The sequence below is a fragment of the Hippoglossus hippoglossus genome, chromosome 14 (genome assembly GCF_009819705.1).
Source record: "Hippoglossus hippoglossus isolate fHipHip1 chromosome 14, fHipHip1.pri, whole genome shotgun sequence".
NCBI classification, from domain to species: domain Eukaryota; kingdom Metazoa; phylum Chordata; class Actinopteri; order Pleuronectiformes; family Pleuronectidae; genus Hippoglossus; species Hippoglossus hippoglossus.
This window is the reverse complement of record NC_047164.1, coordinates 17242559-17270367: the sequence shown is the minus strand read 5'-3', so window position 1 is coordinate 17270367 and position 27809 is coordinate 17242559. Positions and strand designations below refer to the sequence as shown.

At 43.0% G+C, this 27809-nt stretch overlaps 1 protein-coding gene across 4 annotated transcripts; it reads right to left on the bottom strand.

The window, feature by feature from the left end:
- Positions 1–153: 153 nt before the first annotated feature.
- Positions 154–24107, bottom strand: LOC117773921 (protocadherin alpha-C2-like). 4 transcript variants are annotated; one of them, XR_004615995.1, is made up of 5 exons: positions 21292–24107; positions 18919–18977; positions 13617–13702; positions 1749–4321; positions 154–1710 (listed from the first exon to the last, which is right to left on the bottom strand). XR_004615995.1 is itself a non-coding variant. In XM_034605772.1 (4 exons), the coding sequence occupies exons 1-4, from the start codon at positions 23830–23832 to the stop codon at positions 4011–4013; spliced, it is 2997 nt and encodes a 998-aa protein (XP_034461663.1). In that variant the 5' UTR covers positions 23833–24107; the 3' UTR covers positions 154–4010. The 4 variants fall into 4 exon arrangements, 2 of the variants coding, with proteins under 2 accessions (XP_034461663.1, XP_034461664.1); XR_004615994.1 differs by having other exon boundaries at positions 154–1770; positions 2168–4321; XM_034605772.1 differs by having other exon boundaries at positions 154–4321.
- Positions 24108–27809: the final 3702 nt, after the last annotated feature.

Here is a 27809-nt window from a genome sequence, read left to right as displayed (position 1 = left end):
CAAGTTTTTCATGATGGTTTTGTACATGGAGTACACCACTCGTGTCCTCGTAGATGTGACAATAGATATATCTTATTCTCAATTCCTCACTTATTATTGCCCCAGAATTCGATATCACCTTAACGCTGCAATGAAATCCACTCCCCACACGGCTTAAGATATTTAAGAAAAACTTTATTTGTGACTTATAAACAAAACACATCACCAGATTGATGAAATCATAAGAATCACTATTATCACCTTTACAATGAGAAGCAGGTGTACAAAAAAGTTATGAACAGATCTGCACTGTCACAGTCGCCTGGGATGTGTCACATCCAGCGACTGAAGAACATTCACTATACACAAGCAGAGAATACATCAACTTTATTTTTTTTAAATACCGTTTTATATATTTTGATGTTTTTTTCTGTCTATTTTCACATTTTTTTATTTCTCTACTGGGCAAAGAATAGATATGGAGGGTGAGTACATGATTTTATTTCACAACAGTGTTTGTTTGATCATCGTTCCATAGCTTAACACAAGTTAAAGTTTTACTTACAATGAAAAAAAACATATGGGGTAAAAACAAAGGCATTTCTCAGCATAACACAATAGCATTATGTATATCTAGAAGATTAAATTCATTTTCAGCAGGATAAAAAAATGTGATTCTTTCAGGTTTTTCCACAAATTACTGTTCGCAGTAGAGTACATGGATGTATGGGTTTATTCATGTGTGTACGGATGATTGTGGGTCTTTCAACATGTGTGTGTGTCGCCTTTGAGAATGTGTATCAGAGGTATATGTATTCCAATACGCGTTTCCCAGTGGAAAAACATATCTATGTATATATATTATCTATATAGTATCTGTTTCCTTTTGCTTATAACATGCAAACAGCCACTTGGTGATCTGACAGCACAGAAGTACACCTGGAGGACGGGGTTGGGGGGAGCGGGGAGCGGGGAGGGAACGTGTGCATGGGAGGGGTTGAGCCTGATAGCAGCACCTATACACTCCTACTGTGACTGGTAACACGATGGGGTTTTTATAAAAAAGGAACACTGAGGTGAGATTTCACGACACTTTCCATCATGTTGATGCGGTTCCATTACCCACCAGTGCACTTTCTGAGCACACTCTCCAGTGACTGATCTCACAACGTCAGGGTCGCATAAAGTCGATCGGCAGGCTTCTCTTTGACGCGGCACTTCCACAGCAGCCCTCGTTTCTAATGTTCATGTGCAGCAGTCGAGCAAATGAATGTATCATTTAAGTCCTATTAAAAATGTTCCTTTTAAATGTTAATGCCTCTCAGTGGAGCACCGTGTTTCTCCTCCATTAACTCCTTAGATTCCTCCCTTTCCAAGTCGACCACCATTCCCAGTGCTGCACTTCCCATTGAGCGTGGTTTTATCTGACCCAAGTTACTCAATTGTCACTAATGGCTGACACAGGAATGACTGGAGTACCACTGTGCGTGCAAAAGAGGCATGACTTGCCCGATCGTGAACGTTGGAGCAGCACACACACGACACTACAATGGCTGCTTTCCTTTCTTTCTCTTTCTTTCCGTTTCTTTTTCCACCCTCTTCATCCTGTCTCATTATATCCGGCACAGTTTGAGAGAACCCGTCAGAAGTCCTTACAACGTGACACACGAGGACCAATGCGAAAGATGACAGTGCTGTCAGCGAGCGGCGATCAGGAGAGACACTCTGAGGCTGAAGCACCTAAGCTCACTTGAACTTGAACAAAAGACGTGTGTGTGTGTGTGTGTGTGTCTATGTGTGTGAATATGCAAATGCACAAAAGCCGCACAGTTCATCGAGGGAGAGCGACTTGAAAGATGGCGTCCGACCATGTTGATCCGAAGAAGCGGGAGTAGAGGGAGGGAAAACGGGCAGCGGGCAAAGCGAATCCTACAAGCACTGAAGCAGTTGAGGCAGTGGTGCAGGGCTTGAAGAACGACTATTTAACATTCAGAGACAGAAGTAGAGGGGATCAGGCTTGAACAGAAACGAAGCGACAAGCAACCTTCCTGTGTCCCAGCCATATAATACACTCCCATATTCAGGGTGGCACTGGCTTTCGTCTTGGATTTTGGACTTTCCAGAGAGGAGGGGGGGGTTTTCTTTTAGGATAATTTTGTCGTATATATGTGTGTATGTCTGGGGATACGTGTGTGTTTGCTTGTGTGCATGTGTGCATGTGTGCGTAAGAGGCAGAGAAAGTCAGTGTGATGTTTGTGTTGTCAGCGTGTGTCAGACTGGTGCTGATACACAGCGGGATTGAGACCCCCCCGATGACCTGTGCCATATTCCGAGAGAGGAGTCAAGGTCAGGGGCCGGTTGCATCAGCTGCACGTGTAGGTTCCCTAGTTATGTCCCAAGTAGCCACTGATCCCGATTCACGCACTGCTAAAATATAAGCGGTAGCACCACAAAAATCTCTTACAACATAACCTCAAGTAACAACTAAGTAGTTAAGCAAGCAATAAAGCAGGTGCAAATGATACAAAGTCACACAATTGCACTCACTAACAGTAAAGCAGGAGTATTTCCCGCACACACTTTATTTTTTTTTTCTTGACTAATCCCAGGTCACTTTGCAACCGAAAGGACGATATCAGTGATTTTGACCGTTTATGTCCATTTTCTACAAATTACACATTACTGACTAATATTTTCTATGAGTCTTTCCTTTTTAAAGCAGAATCTGCTGTAAAAAATTGAACAAGTTCTGGTCACACTGTTTGTGATCCATCATGTTTTGTGTGGCGTTCTGCCAAAAATGACCTTATTGTGATGGTGCAGGGCAGTTTTTAAACTAAGCTGCACTCGAGATTCATCAACATGTGATGAAAATATAACGTTTGCTGCCTGGAACTTTGGTAAAAACACATTGGAATTCCCCAAATCCCCATTGTTGTGCTTTGGAAAGTTGCAAGCAGTGATGTTAGTTTTAAACTGATTTGTAGAGAACGGACTAAAACATAGAAATCCTAGTGTTGTCCTTCAAGTGTCAAGTTTGGGATCTATTTATCAATCGTAATTTTTCTGCCAATCTACTACAAATCAAAGTGGTTTGTTTCCATCAGCATGGTAGTGCTCTTACCGCTCAGCTACTCATCTAAAATCTCAATGTTCTAACTATAGCTACAGCTGTAGAGTAGTATCCATTAGTCCGCTCTAATTCAGTAACTCGCTAACTGCAAATGAACCAGCAGTTATGCAGCCACTACTTTTATTTTGTACCTTAACCTGGGAACAAACTTGCGCATAGTTGGTGCAACCCAGTCCAGGTCCTCAGCCTCTGCGATGTGCTATGTTACACTGAAACAGAGCTCTTTATCCGAGAGTGGGCCTGTTCGTCTCAGCCACCTCGTTCTCTTAAAAAGGTGCTAATCTCATGGTACATATACTGTATTGTTGTTACTTTTTCGTTTTTCTTTTTTTTTTACAAAAGACCATAAGGCCTCCATAATACCAAAGACGAAAGCCTCTGTTTCCTTTCTTTTAGTTTGGCTTCAACTTCACCTCCAACTAGGCGAGTCAAAAAGTAAGGGGGGCTGCATATAGACAGAGACGCCAACGCGGGGCCACCTCAGCTGACAATGGTCAGATAAAAATCGTACACCTTCTCAGGTGCCTTTGTGTTTCATTATACAAAGTGGGAATCACAGCAGGGCTATTCTAATCTGATAAATTGCTTTCTGTTTTAATTTGGTCCAACCTTTAGATGAAATCTAGCTTCTAAGAACATTTGTTTACCATAAACCTTAGCCAAAGTGATGGGCCAAATGAGCCAAGCAAGGGAGACGTACATTTGCTTTGCAGGTTTGCATGGTGCGGGGGAGCCAGGCCTGGTCTAATGAGGGTTTGGCCACTGTACAGTGTCTATGCAAATATGGTGCAAAGGGGCTCCCTCGGTTCTACAATATGCATTTCGATTTTTTTTTTCTGGCTCTGAAATTGGGATGAAAGTTTGTTGGTAGCTCTGTTTTCAAATCACTCCTTCTCCTCTATTCGTCACCGTCATCCTTTCCTTTATCCTTCTTGTCCTTCTTGTCCTTCTTCTTCTTTTTCTTCTTCTTGGCCTCCTCCTTCTTGCCGAAGCTTATGAAGTCACCCTTGTCGTCCACTGGGCCCGCGTCATGGCGGATGGAAATGATGGCGGGGGATCCGGGGATGATGAAGGCTTCGGGGGGAATCTCTCCGGGCCTCATCATGGGCTGAGGGGGACCGTAGCTCTGCCCGGCGCCGTATCTGAAGTGCCAGCTGTTGCTGTCGACTCCAGCTCCCACCGGGGGTGACAGCTCTCCACCATCACCGTCTACAGAGAGTATGACAGAAAACAAATAGTGGGCATTTTGTTAAATATACACACAATTCATTTATTCAACTACCACTATAACCGCACTGCTCCCTGTGAGGAAGTTTTCTCGAGAGTTTGATGATAATACTGGTACCACTCGGGCGACTGTGGCTGAGAGGGTAGAGCAGTCGTCCTCCAGAAGGTTGGCAGCTCGAATCCCAGCCGATGCTGAAGTGTCCTTGGCATGGGCTGAACCCCTAATAGCCCCTCATAGATGTTGAATGCACTAATTGGATAAAAGCGTCAGCTAAATGAGATGTAATGTAGTGACTCTTAAGTCTATGGCTCCAGCCTGTTTGGTTTGCTTTGCTGAAAAACATGCAAACACTCACTAAGGTCTACTGGCGTTTAAAAAAACCTGCATAACCTGCTAACTTTGTGAAAAAGGTATCCAACTCATGAGGACAGAAAGCAGGAGAAACACTCAGCCTTGGTAACAAAATCTGACGACCAGCATATGTAGTTACATACGTTTCTGGTATTGTTTGACCCGGTCAAGTCATAGCATAAAAACAGCAGTTTCCTGTTGTACTAGGTATTACACAAGATCTGGTTAGCATAAAACTTCAGGCCTCAACACAATCCAGATTCTATTCATTTCTATTCAACCAAGGATATATTTTCCTTGGCAAATACAATATGACTGAAACATTACACATCTGTATTTGTTATGCCTGTGTGCGCAAAACTGTTAAGCAAGAACAACACAAATGCGTCATCACTGCACATATTTTAGTAGGTACAGATGAAAAAGGGCCCAATCCAAAGACTCAAATAAAAATTCACTGGAAAAACTTTTTTTCCCCCTCCAACCCCATCCTGCCAGAAGCCTGACACTGTGATCTATGTTACAATAACTGCTCTGCTCGTCATGCATTGTCCCTTACTTGAGATGTTCCTAAATCTGACACACGCATGTGAGGACTGATCAAACTCAAGCAACAGCGAGCAGAGAGATAGCCTGACAGTGCAGCGATAGCCACAGGGAGTAGATATTTTCAGTTCAGCCAAGACCACAGGAGGCAACACTGGAGGGGACTAACCTTTAAAAACACAGGAACGCTAAACTCGTATTTGTATTTTGGGATGTTTGGTTGCAACATAATCCTACAACCTCATATGAGGCCAGAGACTGGGATTCAATAGTGTTCAAGTACGAAAGGTGACAGAGAAAGAACCCAGAAAGCAAAAAAAATATATATATATAAAAAGATCATCATCATTGGATAGGATCTATATATAGAAAAAAATATTATGTAAAGTGGCGGTATGACGGCTATTAAGGTGAAAAAGTTAAAAGAGGATTTTTGATGAGATGAGGAGAGAAGAAAAGAAAGAGAAAGGGAGGGAGGGAGGGAGAGAGAGAGACGGACGGGGTGAGAGATACTAAGAAAGATGGGGGTGGGTGGGTTTTGAAGACATGGTGCTCTCAGGCCCACACCAGTTCCCGCTGCGCTGACCTACTTTCCGTCTGGATTTTATTTAGATCAAACACAGAACCATGCAAAAAGATTCTGTTTGATTTCTTTTTTTTTTCATTATCGGCTATTTATGACATTGCGGGAGCGTTGAAATGGTTTCAACCACTGTCCCACAGGGAAGTATACAGTATTCAGAAAATGCACAGTCTCCGTATGCTCACTGTCCATCTGAGAATGAGTCTCATCATGTTCGAGGATGAATTATAAGAAGAGTGTAATGGACACCGCTGCACTGGTCAATAGATACAGTGGCTCTGCAGGACTGCAGCTGTACAGTGTATCGACTGGACACATTTAATAGGCCGCCGTTGTTTTATTATTGAGCCATGACTCACTGCAAATTGATCGTGTGTTGTACTAACTCGTGCAGATATGATGCTGTAAAGGACTGACGTTAACCTACATTAAGATATTTGCATATGAAAGACAAGAACATGACAAAATAAAGTCTTTTGTCAAAATGAAAAATCCAGATTAATCATGGCTTTGGTTTTTAAAGTTTTTTACCTACATTTGTCAAAACAAATTGATAATTAAATTATTTGAATATGTTCTGATAAAACATAGCAATTTCCTATCAAATTAGACATTACTAACTATAATATTTTCTTCTTTAGATGGTCCCCTGGAGTTGGATAGGGACATGGTCTGATAACAGTCCCAGTTGGTGCATGTACTATAAAGCCATGTCTAGGCTGTACCACTACCTCAGCGGTTCTCTGGAGAACATCTAGGCTACGAGGGGACGTGGGAAGAAGCAGCCAAATGTGGACCAATGTCTTCTCATGAGCAAAAAATAAATGGGAAAGTGAAAGTGAAATGTTTAAAACCAAACATGTCCTCTGGGCTCTCTTGTTTGACTGTTATAAATATAAGTAATTATAGCATTAGTTGGTCATCGGTGTCTTATAGTGTATTTTTAAATCTCCTATGAGGTTTCTAATTTAAGTATAATTTGGTATAATGGTGTCAAAGAATATTATATCTTAGGTAATGTGTTTTCTAAAGTGTTTTATTAGTGTCATTTGATATAAAGTACCACTTGTTACATCTTATTAGAGTATAACTGTTTGTTAAATGTATAAAGTAGAACATCGTATTTCTAGTTTTTGTGTAATTTCACTTAAAGTACAGCTTGTTAGGTCTGTAAAAAAAAAAAGCTGCAGATAATTGACTCGGGTAATTTAGCTTGTTTCATGATTATTCCATGTCAGATGTTACCATGATTACCATGATACCATTAGTCAAGTCAGTGGGCTAATGCTCTAATACTCGTCTGTTTCTGAGGATTATGACATTTGATGGTATGGCCTGTCTGTATTTAATCTGGGTATTAAATCCCAGAGAGAGGTTCCAGTGTTGGAAATGAGTCCCAGTCAATCGCTATTAATAGTTGGGGCGAGGAAGATTGCTTGAAATAAACTGAAAAGAGAGCCGGTGAGTTTAAAGGAGATGTTTGAGGCAGACTGTGGATGAGCTTATTGAGCCGGTGATGCAGTGCTGTAAACAATTCACCTCCATTTTATATAACTCTCATATCATTTCCTGTTACCTGAAGCTGCTGTTTAATGGCGATTTGATGCTCCGTCACTGTGCCTGTTAGATTATGGATCATGATATTTCCCGTGCACTGTCGGATATGAGAGGTGAACGAGGGCACAGTATCGAAACTGCACCAGAGGGAGAGATTCGTAGAAACATATGGATTCATCCTCCGCAACAAAATAAATATATCAACTTCATATTTTTTTAAATCAGTCAGTAATTTCTGAGATGTCCCGATTTGATCAAAGTATGTGGACATAATATCTTTAATTATGGTTATAACCTCATCTGATGGTTTAGGTTAGAACATCACAGGTAGGGCTATGAGCCACCTAATTAAATATTAGCATGGTAGAATAAGACCTAGTGCAACTGTGCTCTTTTAAATTGTCGGTTATATGACGGTAGGTTCTTCGTCCACAGCTTTCTAACGCTGCGTTCAGACATGCACTGAAGTTCAAACATTTTCCAGAAATATTCCTGTATGTGAGAAGGTAAATAGTCTGAGTCACGTTTTACAGAACTTTTCCCTTTCATCCCCTTAGTAAACTGTCTGGAAAATATCAGAACTAAGTGTGGTTGAAACCTATTTTGTAGTTGAAAAGTATGTTTTTGCAGACCTGTCTAAATACTTTTATGACCTGTCTAAATACTTATATAACCTGTCTAAATACTTATATAACCTGTCTAAATACTTTTAGGACCTGAACTGTTTGTGACCTGAAATCTTTATGACCTTTTTCATTACTTATTTACTCTCCACAGAACTGAATTTCTGTCTGCTTTATCTCCAAAGGAAACATGTAAATAAATCAGTTTTCTGTGTCTTGATTCCTGTCTCAAACTGTGCCTACAGAACCAGTCGGAACTGGCTCAGACAAACAGCCTTAGTTCTCCTATATAAGATCCTTGCATTTGACTGCTCTGCATCTTCACTCTGAGATCCCTGTGACTCTCTGTGTTGATCCTTTCTCCAGTGACCAAGTAATTATAAGAGGAAATTACTATTGACTATATTATATAGGGGTATTACATTATTTTAAGGATGTTTATATTACTATGTTTCCTATTGCTCCTTACGAAAGCGTTTTGGAGATTGATTGAAGACTTAAGGTAACTAATACTAAACATATATATTTTTTTAAATAGGTAAAATAAAAAGATTTGGATAATGGAACTGATCTGAGTAGTCCTAACATGAACTTCATGTGAAGGAACTATGGTGACACAGCACTAAGTCTGATACAAGTGTGGATGAAAGAATGTGGGTTTCCAGCTGGGGGGAAGTTGTAGTATAAGGCAGCTAAAACAGCTGAGACTTAAGCTAGAGGAGAAAGAAAAAGTAAGTCAAGCCAGAAATGTAAAACTTACATTTTTACAGAAATGTAAAACATACATTTTTACAGAAATGTAAAACTTACATTTCAGGCGGATAGGACGGTATGCGGAATGTGGTTCGAAGAATTGCATCAAAGGGACAGAAAACAAACACTGGCAGGGACAGATAACTCCTCACAAGTGTCTCGGAGTCTCAAAATGCAGGACTCTGGCCCGCCGAGAAGACGACAACCTGAACAACACCAAGCTCCACCACAAGCGGGTGTTCCACAGGCAGGAGCCCAGGCTCAACCACCTCCTCCACCTAATAACGTCCCAGTATCACAAGGTAATGCCAGTGCGGATGCAGCAGCGAAAGCAGCCGCTCGCCAGCCACTACCTGCTTCACACATTCTCTTACAGGTCGACTCAACCATCCCCCCACGGCTGACTTACAGGAACTCCAACTCACAGTGGATGAGCATGTACTTTGGAGGAAATGTGGCTGCACATACACAGATGGGTTGTTAAAGACGCACTCCCTACCCCGGCGACTGGACCACTCCGTGACCTGAAGCCCGGTAACTGGGTGGTAGTGAAAGACCTTAGGCGGGAAAAGTTGGCAACATAGACGCTGGACAGGACCGTAACAGATCCTGCTAACAACACACACAGCAGTAGAGGTCGCTGAAAGGACAACGTGGATTCATGCCAGTCACTGCAAGAGAGTTCCAGAACCAGACCATCTACCCGCTGCACCCACACTGAATAATTAAAACATAGGATCAGTGAAGGTGGGGCAGCGTTGACCAGCACAGCTATGGATAATGGGCCGGCTCCTCAGTCAGGTCCTTATGACTCCTTGCAGTTTGCTTTCTCCTACAGTATTGGTGATGATGCATTTAGAATCCTTGTGAATTGATGTATTTGATGTTTTACTGTAGTTGTGCATTCTCTTTTGTTGTCATAAATGACAAAAAGGGGGGAAGTGTAGTGGAAAAATAACTAAGTGTGGTTGAAACCTATTTTGTAGTTGAAAAGTAAGTTTTTGCAGACCTGTCTAAATACTTTTACGACCTGAACTGTTTATGATCTGAACTGTGTGTGACCTGAAAACCTTATGACCTTTTTTATCACTTATTTACTCTCCACAGAACTGAATTTCTGTCTGCTTTATCTCCAAAGGAAACATATGTAAATCAGTTTTCTGTGTCTTGATTCCTGTCTCAAACTGCGCCTACAGAGCCAGCCCATGTGAGAATACAGCAGTAACATTCACAGCGAGCGAGTGGGCATGTTCATGACATTTCTATCAAAACCGGATGAATGCAAAAATATATCAGGATGAAGAGGAGGCACCAGACACATAGAATTAGCAGACAAAGATGTCAACTTGGAAAGAGAACGAGATTCAAGAGCTCTTGGCGTTAGAGGCCAACAAAGGTGTCAATGTGATGTGAAAAACAAAAATGCAGCAGAATTTACGCCTGAATATTCTGGAAATGTTTATCTTGTTGTGAGCGTGCATTCTTCATATGTGAAACTTGTCCAGACCCAATTTTCTGGATATTTTCCAGAGTTCGTGTCTGTAATCAGCTTCAGAGAGAAATGTGCGTACGATTACTGGACAAGCAGCTGTGATAGAACATGGTTTTCTTCACAGCAGTAACACTGGGCAGTTTGCAGCGTAGCAGTGCATCTTTGGCTTATGTGCACCTGACGGCGCTGCAGCATTTCACATGCCTATGCATGACCATCTGAGCTGAAATGTTGTGTTGCTGTGTAGCGTTTAATCAAGTGAATATTGTCTCGTCGTCTTGGGACACCCCAGGGTTTTCTGCACTGGCTGTGACTAATTAATGACCCTGACGTTGTTAATTAAGAAACCTGGTCCACGTATTAATTTGAGGCCTGTGTATGTGTGTGTATGCGTGTGAAAAGTTCATTCATAAGGAGCGGGTCATGTCAAGAGTTGACACATTTCGGAGGAGCTCTGCCTCCTCTGTGCTACAGTTTCTCTGACCTGGAGGATTATTTGTAACTCTGCGGTGGCTTCACATTAGCCAACATTTCACAGCGGATGCGTGTCTGAATCGGATTATGGTGTAACTGCTGGTAAGCAGGACAGTAAAACTCCTTGGGAGGAGGTTGCCATGACACCTGGTGTAGATATGTGGGCGTTTGAAGCCTCATTTCGTGTAACCTGGTGTCCTACATTTAAAATAGGCTGTGTTATTTCCTGTCTAGTTCCGAGATACGCTCCCATCTAAAACAGTCCCTCTGGTGGTTTGTAGCACTTGCTCAAATCTGACAGTGGTGCTCGTGTAAATATATGCGGCACGTCGCATCTATTCTGCATGAGACACGTCCACCTAAACCAGTGTTCCCTCTAAATTCCAGCGTGCCCTCTTTTTCTTCTTAATACCTGCCCTTGCAGAGTCCCCGTCCCTTGCTCTGCTCCCCGCTCCTTCATCCCCCCCCCGTCTCTAAATCTCCCATTCAGAGATATGACCGGTTGCCTTGGAAACTGCCTTCGCCCACTCCCTGCTGATGGAGGGTGCGGCTGCTGCAGCAATCTCTCCGTTAGACAGTGTTGCCAGGCAACAGGTCACATGGCGTTCCCTAGCAACAACACTACTGCAGGAACCTGCCAATCCTCTTAACCTTTCTTCCTCCATCCCCCCACACCTTTCTTTTTTTTTTTTTTCTCCAACCCCCCCAGTACATCTCCTCTGATCCCACTCTTCAAAATTGCTTTTAATTTGACCGGATCTCTCCTTTTTTTTTTTTCTCCACATGACTTTCTCTCATGACTGATAATAGCTCCTCTCCCCCTCCGGCATCAGACAAACGTCTCATCTGCACCACAGGTCACTTACATAAACACAGTTTTGAGGGTGCTGCATTTAGATGCATCACAGCACCTCAGATAGTTTCATTATGGCAACAACCTGCAAGAGGATCAACCTGCAATCCGGTAGATTTCTATACATTTAGCGCTGAGCCACTCCTACGAAATGAATTCCTGATGCAACAATGCACCGATGCTCAGGCTGCAGTGTGACATTCTTCTTGAAGACAATATTTGAGCTTTTACGTAACCAGACGCGCAGGTTTCTCACATTTCTCTGCAGCAAACCGGCACAGAGAAACAGGGAACTGGTGCAGCAGCATGCATCTCGAACAATTTCCCTGGGAGAGAGAGAGAGAAAAGCCTTCGCATGCACACAGTGTGTTTGCAGAAGACAGTGATACGGTCTGTCACTGACTCACTGAGTGATTGACTGCGATGTTAAACGTCACCCTCAAGTCTGTAACTATGTTCTAATTCCTGCAGCTGGACAGGAAATCAATGGGCGGCAGCTGGGCCAAAGAAGGGAGGGCAGCACACTGTTCCCTAGTAACAAAGTCTTCCAGTCAGCCGACGCAAAAGATCCACTCAGCGTCTCGTACAGTAACAGATTTTTCGTAGTCATTAGCTGTGTGCCAGTGTTTATGTGAATGAGGATGCACGAGCCGTTTTGCCGCTGCACATTCTCACTGTTCGCAGCCACTCTGGACAACTCGTCTCTCATTAATTTAACCGGTTGCGTTTCTCTGTCTGCACCTCTCCACGCTGCGAGCTGCTTTCATGGGTCATACAGTTGTTTGTCTGTGACTGTGCACGACGGCTTCAGGCTTTTGGCCTCTCCGCTACGCTCTGAATGAGCATCACACTATTAGTCAAGACCGTGTTGATGTCCATTTCTGTCAAATCCCCAGTTTGACCATATTATCTGATCCAAAAGTTTAAAAAAAGCTGAGATGCATTCAGCTTTATGGATTCAACGTGTTAAATGGAATCTAATGTGATGAGAGAAGATAAAAACTAAGAAAAACTAAAAAACTGCTTAAAGAACTCTCTGAAATCTACTAAATATCAGTTCTGAAAACTTCATGCTTCAACTTGGTATTATATGCTTAGTTTTTTATTCATAATGAATCAATGAAATGAGATAAAACATATTGATTAAGGAGCTTCAGAGGTGTTAGTAGGCTGAGTTCCTTTTATTTTTTAACGGAGCCAAGCTAGATGTTTTCAGGTTTCCTATGCAAAGCTAACCATTTATTACCTAGGACATATTCAGTACTATGGTTGAATGAATACATTCTACTGCAAATCACTGCATTTCCACTGATTGTCTTGTTTTTTTAATGTATTTAATCTTGTTTTCTTTTTTTGTCATTTCTGAACTGCATGATACACAAGAATGTACAGCATTGGACTGTATTTATACAGCACGGTCCTATCGACCACTCACAGCACTTTACAGAACAAGTCACATTTACACAGGCATTCATACAGCGCTTAAATACACAGCAGTTTGTCTGTCACATTATTCATAACACTGTCAGGGCCAAGGATACTTCGGAATGCAGACTGAAGGAGCCGGAAATCAACCCCACCGACCTTCTGGTTACGTTTCCCCACACAAAACACAAAGAGTGATACTTTTTGAAGGTGTTGTAGGTCCAGACGTTGTTTTTGCTAATCTATATTAACAACTTTCGGCAATTTAAAAGGCTGATAGCCGATGAATTTCGGTCAGCGTGCTCCACCTCTTTTGCTCTTCACACGGACTGTTTACCTGCGGATAACAGCCTAGTCAAACATGATTGGTCAAACTAGAAATGGACACCAGAAGGCTCCTGTCCCCAAAATCGTTTCCCAGAATCTGTTTCAACTAATAATAGGGCATATAACATAAATACATTTCAGTCACTCTGGCTTTCAGTAAACATCTCTTATCTTTTTTTAAACATTTTTTACGCATTATTCTTGCAGATAAAACGGGCAAAATATATTACTTGCATATTTTTCGTCACCATCTGTGAAGCTAACACATCCTGACTGCTACACAACCACTCACCTGCGGCGCTGGAAACAGTGGGCCAGTTCTGGACGAGCATCCCCTGGGCTCCCTGCATCACAGAGGACTCCTCCATGTGGACCGAACTGAAACGAAGGACACATTCAGCAAAGTCAGACGACACATCAAAACAAAACTAATTATTCACAGACCTGACCTCTAGACAATTTTCTTTACTTATTATGAAAGAAAAAGAAAAAGAAAATTTTGCTTTTGTTGATAGCCTCTGCTGACATGGTAATCTAGCATAAAAAAACTGAATCCAAGCAGTATTAGTCACAGTTCCAGGCCTCAACAGCCCAGTAGCCATGGGCGACCAGCAGCTAAATACAATTTTGCCATCATTGATTTTATTTACACCACCTCCCTGCTGTCACTTGTCAAAATGTCTCACGTACAAATGTAGAAAATGTGCCTATCCTTGCGGAAGAAGAATCGGCAGAAAGTATTTTGTGAACTCTGGCAATGGAAAGCTGCGTCTGGTTTCCTGGCAGCTATTTCTAACACCTACTGTGTCTGTCAAGCCTTGTTTGTGAAATAACGGCAAGCCTACAATGTGGCGACAATGACAGAACCACTGAGGGGTCAACGAACCCAAAAAATATGCAGACAAGACTGAGGGTAACGCACCACTTAGATTTTGCCTCTTGAAACCCGGTGTAGTTGATTTCAGTCATCTAATGAATTACCTTTTACTGATGTGCCGTACACACCACAACCAGTACATGTGAGTAATAAAAGCAGATGCTCCTGTAGTGGAAAATTCCACTGATCAATATCTTTCTACTGTTTTGACTGTTTTCTGTGCACTTAGCTGATGCAACCTCAAACTTCCACCTCCTGTGGACCTTTATTTGTGCAACTGTGTGCTAGATTTGATTCCTCTTTCTGTACCAGTGATGCCAGACAGCAGACGGTTTGTGTCTGCTTTCTGTTCTGTTTCCCATTTATCACATTGTATAAAAACCCTCCTTTTTAACTTTCTCGTTGTTGCACTCTGAGCCATGTTGCTGACTGTGTAAACCTCTGCAGAGCTAATAATTAAACCTCTAAGACAACTCCGGTCTGAGAAACTCATTATTTCAAATCTCATGATAAATTTCCACAACACTCCTCAAATAGAACAACCAGAGGTGCAGCCAGTGGGCACTGCACATTCCCACTGAGGAACACTGAATTCAGCCAGGACGTTTTCCCTTTAAGGCATCACACCAATGGAATGCAGCACCACAGTTTATTAGAGAGTCCTCATCATATTGTATCTTTTAAAGGTAGCATTAAAAAAACGTCATTACTGATATTATTTTACCAGGACTGTACTCAAATGTACCTTTATCAACTGTTGTCTACTCATACTGGTGTGTGCTTTTTAACTATTGAAAGGGCCTGTCAATGAAAATGTGCCTATTAGCCAACCTGGGTGCATTAACATTTGCATGACTGTAAATAAATGTACATTTATCGCGTGTCTAAATTCCATACTGGTGAGGGAGCGTTTCTACTCTCCGAGCTCAAAGAATAGTATCCACAAGTGGAAAGGCCTTCTCTCAGGTGACCAATCAAAGGAGGGGAGCATCAGCCAACGTCCATAGTCTCAAAATTGAACTTTACGAGATGTGACGGGCGGTGTTGAGCAGTTGCGAGCATATGGGGAATGGTGAGTTCGCACTCGTTTCATCCCTGAGCCTGCGGAGCCGAGGTTTTGCACGTGGGACAGAAATGCTCGTGAGTATGTTTTTTGCGCTCACAAACTTTGAGACTAAACACGGTACAAATGTTCCCTTTTTAAATAAAGAATACATAAATAAGTGTCTTCATCATCTCAACTGATGTCATAGTCATCTTAGTTTATCATAAAAATCCACATTCTCTTCTTCATATATTACTGGAGATGGTGGCCAACTTAAAATGTAGGTATTCAGAGGACTTTTAATTCAGTTGCTCTAATAGAACTTCCTTTTTTTAAATGTATCTCTGTTTATTTTCCCTTCATCCAACAGATGATCTCTAAACTTGCTTTTAACTTAACTATGTTTCTTTTATCTTATTCTTTTGCCATTACTTTTAATTGATGTTGTATCATTGGTTGTCTTTGATTTTAACATTTGATGTCTTAGAATTTAAATGCTATTTTATGAATTGGCTTGTTGTCTTTGATATTGAGTTTTCCTGATTTATTTTGTCCTCTGTGTGAAGCACATTGTGATGGCTATTTTGAGCAGTGCTATATAAATAAAGATATTACTTTTATTAATTTCTTTCTATAATTAGATATGAACTTTGGTATGTGACACTCTTGCCTTTGCAGCAGTGAAAGATTTATATGCGTAAACCCTCTTGAACTGTGCTAATATCTACATTTAAACATTATTCTTATCCTTGACGCTGGCCTGGTTTAAAGTGTTGCAGAAAAAAGAAAATGCAGCTCAGGGATATGGAATTGATTGTGGTTGCTCACAGCATGGTGCCGAGCACATATCCATCCTAATGGAAATCCACATTAGTGCTGCTACACAAAACCCTGGGCTGCATTTCTGAAGACTATAAACTGCTGCACCTCTTACGATCCTTGAGGTTTTTGACCTGTCAGGTTTTAGCGACAGGATTAATCTAACAAGCACCTAGCAAGCAATATTTATATATGTATTTGTATAAAAAGCAGGAAACAAAAATTCATCCTACAATCTCAACCCACATTTTTAAGTTTCAGTTTGTTTGTTTTTCTGGTGATGTGCAAACCCAGAGGGTCTACTTTTCTGAGCTCTACTTTTTCATTCAACGTAGCTGGTAGGCAGACAGCACTCAGAGAGACGGCAAAGTGAAAACAGACACAATTCATCTTCCTGTTCTTTTCACTGACAAGATGCACTTCCACTCTGCGATGACTCATGGAAATCAATTAGAAAACCATTACATGGGGGAAACCAAGTTCTGATGTTGCATGCTTGATGACCTTTCTTTTCCCTTCAAATGGACATGAACAATTGTTATTCATTTATGTCTCTGCCAGTATCTTAATAAATAAACACATTTCAAATGTGCTCTGCAGTTTTGTTTGAAAGTCTGTGATATCATTCAATATTTAAACTTTTTCAGAAAACGTTAACACACTATTTTATTATTTGCAGTCTTGCCACTGACACAGTCTCTGTTAAATAAAGTCCACAGTGAGCAGATGGTTAGCGTAGCTTAGCATTAAGACTCAGAACGGGAGAAACAGCTGTTTGTCCCCCAAAAAAGAACTTCCTGCCGCCTTATCATCCTGTGATGCTGCCGAGCAACATGACCTCCACTCAAAACCACAACTTGTGGTTTTTAGAGTGATTTGTGTGGTTGTACAAAAAGGATGTAAAGGTTTGCAGGTAGATATTTTCCTTGTTGAAAAGGGGGAATAATTTTTAGAAAATATGTTTTATCACTCTGTTTCCTACACACTCAATGTGAAGCTGCAGCCCACAGCTGATTAGCTGAGCTTAGCTTTTACCATGGAGGCAGAGGGAAACGACGAGTCTGGTTCTGTCAAAATAATAATAATAATAATCTACCTTCCACTTCTAAAGCTCACTATGTATGATTGTGTCTTTTTAATAATTTGTCGATATTAAACACATGCACGTTTCAAACCAAGGCTGCGATCCCCCTGGGCCTCTCGCTGCAGCACATCCAGAATCCGTCTCAAACTGCAGCACACTGGCTGTGATAATTAGGGATTTGCCATGAATATAAAATGGCTATGGATGTCCTGGGCAGTGTGAGTTTCGAGCGTTTCCACAAGCACAGGGGCAGTTTTAATGTGTGGGAATATGACACACACATAGAGAGGACTGGTGTTTCCTACAGTAACCGACTACACCAGGAATGTGGGTCAGTACTGTCGGTGCTACAAGCTGCAGTGTAGTGAGGGAGATTACAGCACACACGCGCGCGCACGTTCGGGTTAAGTGTTAATGTGAGCCGTCTCTGGGTCTGCGTGCGTTCCAGCCATTTTGGAGATGACAGCGGCAAATTGCGGTGATGATTTATGTTAAACCATGTCGTGTTACAGTGACTTGATGACATGATGCACATTATGATACCCTGAGCACCATAGAAATTAACACTAATATCCAATTAAATCAAACTTAGACGGACCAGTAGACTGCACATGTGAGCGGTGAGCATTGTTAGCATGAAATTATGAAAATTCGGTACAAGCGATAGACATGTGGAGGAAAAACTCATTAGGCCCTGACGTTCCAGCTGTCTTCATAACAAATTAGCAAAACACTTCATTACAGACTTTATTCAAATTGTTGCATCTTTTTAATTTGTGTTCTCTGATTTGTGAAAAAGGTAATTAACGAGAAAGCTTACATGTGTAGTGCTTTACTTACTCAGAATTAATGAATTCTTCATATTTGTTCTATTCTTTTAAGAGCAAGCACACTGAAAACACATCATTTGAAATGAGACAATACAAACCTCAAACCTAAACTTTAGAAGTCGGCCTATTATTGTTGGGGAAAGGACAACCTGCAGTAGTCCTGCAGTATGTGTAGATGTAAGCCCATTTACCTGGGGTTCTAAAAGCTTTATCCTATTCCAGTGTAATATTTGGTATATAGAGTGCATCTGTCCGTTTTCAGACCTATCTATGTTGCGATTTGTATAATTGTGTCAAGCGATGAGGCTCTATGGAGCTGTAGATGCTTGCAAATATGCTCAGTGAATAAACAAGTATGAGTGCGGTGTCTGAAATGTCGTCTGCTGTCCGACTTCACAACTTCTCCCCTCATCTGCAGACGGACGTGTACGAATACACGCACACGTACATGTGTTGTGCGTGTGCACACAGGGCGCTTGTACATGCAGACACTGAAGCGTGTGTGCATCTGATAATCTGAGAAAGGTCATAGTCGGCTCATTTGTCCTTCATGCTTCCTGCTTAAAGACTGTAACTGGGGGAAGCGGCGTTCAGAATGTAGATGGCCTATATAGTGTTTCACTGCAGAGGAGGAATGCAGTGCCTCCACTGATGGGAGCAGCAAACGGCTTCTCCTTAAGGAGGAGGAGGTTGAAACAGATGCTGAGGGGTCACTAGCAGTCATTTCTGCTTATGATAGATACCTTTTTTGTTTTATTAGCCTATCCGATTTTTTAGGAATGGCTATTTGCATGAAGACTAATGCATCATCCGAGGTAAAGAGCAACATACAGGGTCACTGTGGTGGTAGCACAGACTGGGCGTAGACACTCCAGGAATTAATAACTTATTTCATGATGATCACAAGTTGCAAAAGAGTTAAAGATGGAAAGTGCTTACCTCTGCATCCCTGCCCTCAAAGATGCAGAATATCGCCAGTCAGCATTCGGGGCTTTTGGCTGAGCGAGCAAGAGAGAGACAGAGAGAGAGGGGTGGGGGGATGGAAAGACAGATAGAGAGAGAGGGAAGAGTGTGGGTTTAGTTTGCTCTCATACAGTGCAGAGCCAGGCTGGGCCATGGTCTCATCAATTAATCATCATGCATATCCCAGCACTGTACGTGGTGGGAGCACTGCAGTTGTGTCTCCCCCTGTTGCAAGCACAGAATCGCACACGCATGCGTACATATTGAGGTCCACACTGAGGGCTTTAAAAAGGGCAGTGAGTGAGAACCATATTGATGAGTTTTTCGACAGACTCTCATTCGGTGGCTCTGTAAATGGGAGCACTGGGAGGTTCATGCCCTTTCCCTGAGCGCTGAGGTGTTTGTACAGACTTCTGTGCGTGTGTTTGTCTACAACTTTCAGTAAATCTATTTGCTCCTGATGAACCTGGACTGAGGTGTTTGAAACTCTGATTGGCCCTCTAGTAAATTATTGAAAATAAGGATGAGCCATTGTCGCTAGGGCAACCACATCCTCAGGTTTATCTTAGATCAGTGGGAAGAGCAATCACTCACAAATGTGTTATCTTTCTTTCTACTCTATTTTCTTAGTGGAAGAATACATCTGCAGGTAATATAGATATTATTCACGATATGATTGAGATTTTTTTGGGCTAATTATTTAAGTGCATTCTAAACCAAACTATATTTATCTAAGTAGTGTTGAATGGCGTTTTTTGGGCTGTATCAGACTGCCCTATGTGTTATCATGCTAGCCTCAGGATTACGACTTTAAATTCAAAGACCCATAGAAACCTCATGGGGGGGAAAGTCCTATTTTTTTAATGAGCTAATCTTTCATTAGCATTAATTGTGCCTGACCCTTTCATAATGATTTTCCTCATGAGTTGGCGCCGTGCATATGCACTGTGTGAACTGACTGTGAACATTGGTAGTGCAGCTCACACTGGGAACTGTCAGCATCATGTGGGTCACAGCCTCAGATCTCAAGGACACTGAAAGGGAAAATCAGGGGGTCTCAGACGCACACAACCTGCTGGAGCAAGTGTCCCAGATAAAGATGGCACATGTTGTTCCTCAGTTCAGTTCAGAGGGGAGTGTTTTCAGCCGGCCGCCCCAGCCTCTGTGTGCAAATCTAATTTGCGGGGCTAAGAAACACAGGCTGGAGGTTAATTCAATTTAGTCACTGCTACACTTGTCTCTGTGAGAGATTTTCTCATTGTGGTACTAATGTACCAGAGACTGGCACATCATGATTCAGATGATGCATCCAGAGGTAAACAACTAACTTGAGGAGCCTTTGATTCAAAGATATAGTACAATAAATAATGTTACTCCACAAAATCAGGATTCATCTGTTCAAGTTAGACTCAAAGACAGACTGCTTGAATGCAAGATTAACAGACAACAAGATTTCAGAATTTAGGAACTGCACATTTGGATCATTTTTGGCAAGAAAGGCAGGTGCCAGACTTAATTTTGTTGAGTTGAGCTTGTGCCAACTCAACACCTAATAGCAGTATTTTTTCATTGTTGCCTCAATATTAATAGTTTTTTGTTAATTGACAAGGCAATCACTGTTTCACACATCCAGAAGTCCTTATTAGTGAGGAGCACTGTGTCACTGAAGTGGCGCACAGCCTTTCAGAGCAGGAAAAGAAAAACATTTAGGGTGTAATGACAAACTCTGACACAATATTTAGTCTCATCACACACGTGCACATCTCTCCCACTGTCACACAGGCAAACCAAAAAGATATTCAAGTCCTTTTTCAACAGCTAATCAACGAGTCTTGCAATGGTTTAGATCGAGTCACTTAACCCCCGACTGCTTCAGTGTAACTGTTCAGTTTAACTCACTCACACTCTCTCTCACACCCACGCACAGAAGTCAAGCCCACATGCACGGGGAACGGGGCGAGTAGTGAAGAGGGCGTGACCTGTTCTCGTGTAGATGTGATGACAACCTCAAACTGAAACTCAAATCTCTGAATCATCAGAAATAACACCGGAGCCTTGAAAGGAATCAGGACTGACACTGATGCAGTGTGAGTGCTGAGCTGAACTGGAAGGAGTGACTGCACAGTACAACTGGGAGCTGCACAAAGAGAATGGGTACGTGCAGGAATATCATCATCCTGCAGCAGCAAAAAAACTGACTCGCAATAATGTGGGTGTTTTACTATGTGCTTCAAATAGTTGTTTGCAGCTAAATAACATTTAATTCAAATGTGACGTAGATGTAAACATGATGATTCATGTCCTCCTAGGTTTGCAGACAAAGATAAACATAAAGAGTTAATGACACACCTCTGGGCAGAGTTGCATTGAGGCATCAGGCATACTCAGTCTGCGTACGAATCCACTTCCACTGGTGAAGAAGCGGTCGGCACCGCTGCCCCAGGTGCCACTGATGGGACGCCCTGTGTTGTAGAACATGAAAGTGTCACTGCCAGAGGTGGCTGTCAGGCAGGTCTTGTAGCAGTAAGTCTTTGTCAGGGAGCCATTCCCCCGCACTTCGATGTAGTGAGGCTCCACTTTAAGGTCTCTACGAAGCATCACATTGCTATTGGGCTGTGCCCCGGCGCCAGCTCCGCCTGGCGGACCAGCACTTACGCTGTTGCTCCCGCCGTCTGGAGGGGGCTTCTGTGACACGCAGCAAGGGGAGCAGGACCCAGGCTGGGTGCAGTAGGCATGACAGCGGACAATGGCCAGCACCACCACGGTGACCAGGAACACAAAGGTGGTGGCGCTCAAAGCCACAATCAAGTAGAGGGTCACGTTGGAGAAGAGCAGGGTGCTGTGAGGTCGGATGATCCTCTTGGGGTCCGGGACCACTTTGGGTGGCACCTCCATGACAGCCACGTTGATGGTGGCGGTGGAGGAGAGAGCAGGCTGCCCATGGTCCTTCACTAAGACAGTCAGAGCAAAGGACGTGGAGTTGTCCTCCAGGATCCTCCGAGTGGTTCTGATCTCACCGGTGTGTTCATGGACCTTGAACAAGTCCAGGTCAGTGGCTGTCTCCAGCAAGTACACCAACCAGGCATTTGGACCAGCGTCTGCATCGTATGCTACCACTTTGGTCACCAAGGCACCGGGCTCTGCGTTCTTTTGCACGGTCTCCAAGGAGCGCGTGCCATTGCCAGGAGGGTTGACTATCAGTGGTGCGTGGTCATTCTGATCCATTATGTAGATGTAGACAGTGGCGACGCGGCTGAGCGGAGGAATGCCCCCATCTTGGGCTTTGACCTGGAAGTGAAACTCTCTCAGTGACTCATAGTCGAAGGCTCGCAGGGCATAAGCCTCCCCAGTATCGGCCTTCACAGACACATACGAGGTGACAGGGATGCCATGGTTGTTGTCATTGAGCACTGTGTAGGTGATGCGAGCGTTCTCCTTGATGTCTGCATCTTGAGCTTTCACGGTGCACAAAGAGGCCCCGGGGCCATTGTTCTCACCCACATAGACCGTGTATGAAGTCTGCTCAAATCGAGGTGGGTTGTCATTTACATCAGCCACGTCCACCTGTATGGTCTTTTGGGAGGAGAGGGGAGGGTTTCCTCCATCTGTGGCACTCAGAGTGACATTGTAGGCATCAGTGGTCTCACGGTCCAGGAAGGCTGAGGTAACCAGAGTGTAGTAATTTCTGAATGACTTGATCTTGAAGGGAAGGCCTGCTGGGATCTCCAGGCTCACCTGCTTGTTCGCGCCAGAGTCCCGATCGGTAACGCTAATGAGGGCCACCACTGTGTCTGCACGGGCGTCTTCTCTCACAGGGCTGGACAGGGATGACAACACTATCTGAGGGACGTTGTCATTCACATCCACCACTTCAACCACGACCTTACAGTGTGCTGCCACGGCCCCGGGCCCCTTGTCCATCGCCTGGATGTACATCTCATAGGAGTTGGTCTCTTCGTAGTCAACATTGCTCCTCACTCTTATTTCTCCCGAATTAGTGTCCATGCTGAACATCTGCCTCACTCTCTCTGGAGTGTAGCTGCTGAAGGAGTAATACACCTCTCCATTTGTGCCCTCGTCCAGATCACTTGCATTCAGTTTGATTACCAAGGTGTCTTTGGGTGAATTTTCCAACAGCTTCACCTTGTACACCGAGCTGTCAAAGAGGGGGACATTGTCATTTGAGTCGAGGACCCGGACATTGATTTTAGCAGTGCCTGTTTTCTCTGGGGTCCCACCATCCACAGCACTTAGAATGATTTGGTGGTAAGGCGTCTGTTCACGATCCAGGGGCTTCTTGAGCACAAGCTCGATGTGCTTTGTATTTAGGGAGGGTTTGTTGGATACCAGCGCGAAATGGTCGTTTGTGCTGAGCTGATACATACGAACTGAATTGGACCCGATGTCTGGGTCCTGAGCGTTTTCAATCGGGTACCGAGAGCCCGGTAAAGCAGATTCTGTGATTTCCAGTTGGTACTCCTCTCTGGGGAACTGCGGCGCGTTATCATTGGCGTCCACAATCTCCACCTCGACATGGTGCACCTCGCTGGGGTTCTCGACCAGCACCTCCAGATTAATGAGGCAGGTGCTGGACAGATCACACAGTGCCTCCCTGTCGATCCTCTCATTGACGAGCAATTTCCCGTTTTTGGGGTTCACAATCACATAGCGTTTGCCGCTGTTGGAGGTTACCTTAATTTTTCGGGTGGCGAGCTTTCGAATATCCAGCCCCAAGTCCTGCGCCACATCGCCGACCAGTGCCCCATTTTCCAGCTCTTCCGCAATAGAATAACGCAATTGTCCGCACGAAAGGCCACAAAATAAGGAAAATATCACAAAATAAAAAGGCACATTATTCCCTATCCGGTTGCATATCCCCGCCACAGCCATTGCAAGCTCACAGGATCCGCAGACGGATTACACGCAGCCTTCCGCCTTTTTAGCTTGCAGTACCTCGCATCCCAGCACCTCATTAAGGTGGGCTAATTGGTCTCCCGGTAAATGAAACAGAAGCGGCTCATCCATCGTGTGACCGGGCTGAGGTGGATCCTCCTCAGCGCACCCATATTTCCTTTGTCCGCGATGCGCTTTTTTTTTTGTCTCCAGTGCGCGCTGCTGACGGGTGTGTTTCCCTGCTGCTGGAGCTGTGAACTCCGTCAAGACTGACGAATGTTGCCCCTGCAAACCGGAAAAGAGAGGCATGCCTTTCAAAATAAGGCGAGGAAAGTGTCAAAGGTCTCTTTCACGTAGCTGTAGTACAGGCTTAGAGAGCTAAAACTTCAGAGCTCCTTCGGTTAAATGTGCCAAAAAAAAGAGCTGCGCGTAATGGGTTGATATTTGTTTGTTTGGGTTAGTTAGTTCAAAACCTATAGGGGTTTTCCAAGTTTGTTAGTCTATTTGGAAAAAATAAACAATTATTTCGGCTGTACAACTCTTTTTTATTTTCTTTAAGTCACCATACTCTATGTGCCATAGCAGCTCTGCGTACAGCCTGTCTATTTGAGAATTAAGCGCGTGCTAATTTATCTGGGATTTATTTTGAAGAAGACTAACCGGAACACTCGAAATTCAATATAGGTGACTTGACCTTGGAGGGACCGTATCCCACCCTAGCGCGCACCCAGACTTCAGCGCTCTCCTCTCCGCCGTGGCGCAGCTGCCCTCCTCCCTCCCCACCCATCTCTCTCTCCTCCTCTCGTCCCTCCATTGCGACGGCGGTGTATGGTCTGGGAGATAATGAGCAACCTACACATTAAAAGCACCCCCATTATGAAGGAGAGGCGACCACACAGAACGGCTGCATCAATTTTTAATGCATCCAGCGACACCAGTCATTCAGTTTGTAAAAATAAATCACAACTGCTGTGCAGCACATGGCTGGCACATTCATTGAGGACTTGCTGAAATGGAGAATATAACCCAGAGATTTTACTCCTCGTGCGTAATTCTTACTGTTGCGCATAAAAGCGAGGACAGGGCTATATTGGTCAGAATATTCAGCATCACCTCCTCTAAAATGAAAAAAACATACGGGAAAAAACGTGGTCGCAAACATGGACACATGTTCTGTGGCTCGCATATGTGCGTCTTCCTTTGTCTGTACAGGCCTGGACGCTGGAGTCGTAAGGAGGCTTAATTTGCCGGTAGCGATTCTGCGGCGCAGCACCGCGCCGCATGTTGAGCGCTTGGCTCAGGCGCAGCGGCGAGAAAGCCTCGCACTGACAATCACAACCTTCCCTCCACATGGATCACTGTCAGTGATAGACCTCAGACTGTCAGGTCACATAATCGTATTTAAAATGCCTGTGGTGGACCCTATAATGCACGAGACTCATTTCCTCTCTCTGGAATATGTCCCGAAGAGAAACATGATATCGGGGTGTAGCTATAGAACCAGTGCGACTGGTGGTGTGCAGAATACATCCTAAAAAAATAAAAAAATAAATATATGTATATACACTGGCTGTGTAATTCAACATAGCCTGCTTGGTGGAGAAGGGGGGGGGGGAGATTCTACAGATGACAATTGTGTATTGTCTACAAGGTTTATGTCAATATAAATTAAAAGTATTTGTTATTTAACAGAAGTGGGCCACAATCTCTATTTACTTCAGACTCAAATGTAATCTATATCTGCATATGTTAATAAGATGAGTAAAATCCCATAATAACACAGTAAACAATATGAACAGATCATCCTCCATTAGGAGTAAAAGAAGTCCTTACAGCATTCGTATTAATGTGAAAGTATTTTCTAAAAGGGTCAAATGTCATCAATGGAGATACAAATATAATCATCATTATGACCTTTGCTTTATAAGAGGACGATATAAAAATCCATGCTGATGTGTAAATGCTTGGAAACTACCCGTTTTATTCTCAGTCTTAACTTTAAAATATGTCCATTTTGCTGCATATTGATTTAGAAAATACCCCTTTGTATAATATGTTTACCACTTAAATGAACACTGCTATGGAGACACACTGAAAGAGAAGTGAATCATAGAAAATGAGTCTACACAGGGGATTACTATGTCAGTAACCACAGCTCTCTTGTGTAAAATTTGGGGTAGAGCCTGGAGATGACAGTGAATGAATTAGCAGCCTTGGCTTCATGTCCCAAACAGGAAACTGGAGTGGGGGAGCACACAGCTCAGGAACAGCCGCTATAAACAATGTCTTGATACAGTCATCGACATGCATTGAATATTATAGAGTCAGTAACAATATTTGTGTGTGAAAGGGAACAAAATAACATTTTTACATTATTTTTGGCTGAAGCGGAGGTCTCGCATATGTGTCCAGAACAGACAAGCAAAGTCGGTCACAACAGCTGGCAGGGAATGGCTGTCCTGATAGCCTCAAGCAGAATAGATCACTGGCTGAATGCATCTCATGGAGGAGAGCCGTAATGGCCTCTTCAAATAATCTATCCACAGTCCAGGATAAGATGTCGTCATGGGAACAGACGTTTACCTAATAAAACAAAAATGTATATATACCAATTCAAAATAAAACAATGTCTATAATATAGATAACAAAAAATGTCTAAATAAGAACAGTATCAATATAATGTATCTAGCCTATGAAATAAAACTGAAAAAAGTAAAACCCAAGGAAAGCTGATTGAAATAATTTCAGAGATAAATAATTTCAGCCTCCTCAAGCTGCGCTGGGACGATCCATTATTCTGTTGTGATAATGGGAACTGGAAATATATCTATTAATGAGGGCAGAATTATATAAAAGCATGCATGTAGTCTACATTGCACTTGTACTTACTAAAAGAAAAGCTCAGAGTGTTTGAGCTTGACTTTTGAATTCACCAGTAACACACTCGTACACGCCGACTGCACAACAGCCAAAATCCTGTTCAAAGGATTTGAATTGATGGAATATGCATTGGATTCAAATACACACTGCTGATTGTTCACCTGCCTGACTATCGCGACCATTTTGGATTTTCTTTCCTTTTTTTTTGTGCATAGAACACTGTTTCCATAGCAACAACAATTTGATGAATGTTTCTGTGCCAGTTGTTCTAAATTTGATGTACCATCCCCACATGTGCTGATTTACATGTCGCCATAATGAAAAGGCAAAGGATGCCATGATAGTCGCGCACTCCAAAAATACAACATCTCTGACTTTCCTTTTGCAATTTATATTCATTATTCGAATATACATCCTAATGTGAGTTAAATGACTGGGCAGCAGAATGGAGTTGTTGTTGTGGAGACAGCTGCAGTGTCCTTGAGCAAGTCCGTCTGTTCGCGTGTGCATCGGACGTGACACAAATTTGCTCTTGCAAATATGACCCTATCATTATTAAAGACTATTGTGATGCACCTTTGTGTAAGTTTTGTAGACAGACACAGTTATTTTTACAGATATATGCAGAGTAGTACAAATGAAGGACTCCAGCTCACATGCAGTCGTCTAAAACCACCAGCACAGGATGGCCAGCCCATGGCAACGGCAGCCACACACACAAACACACGCATGCTGCAAATAACCGGCTACAGGCATCACTTAAGATGGACCAAAGATGACACTGCACTTAACTCCATCGTAGTACTCTCGATCAGCACAGTCGACTTCTCCAGTCATTGTTTCCCCCTGTGAATGTGGAGCCCATTCCTTATTAATGCTTACACTTCTTCATATAAATACTGCAATAATTAAGCCATAAATTCCCTCTAATCTACAGCAGCATTCGCCTCATAAAAACAAAATCCCACTGATGTAACATACAGGCAGCGAGGCAGATCTTCTCCACTGAGATCTCGCAGATAAAAATCACAGACTTTGCAGATTCTGTAATGGATTTGTTATCCTGTCTCGTTTAATTAAACCAGAGTGACAAC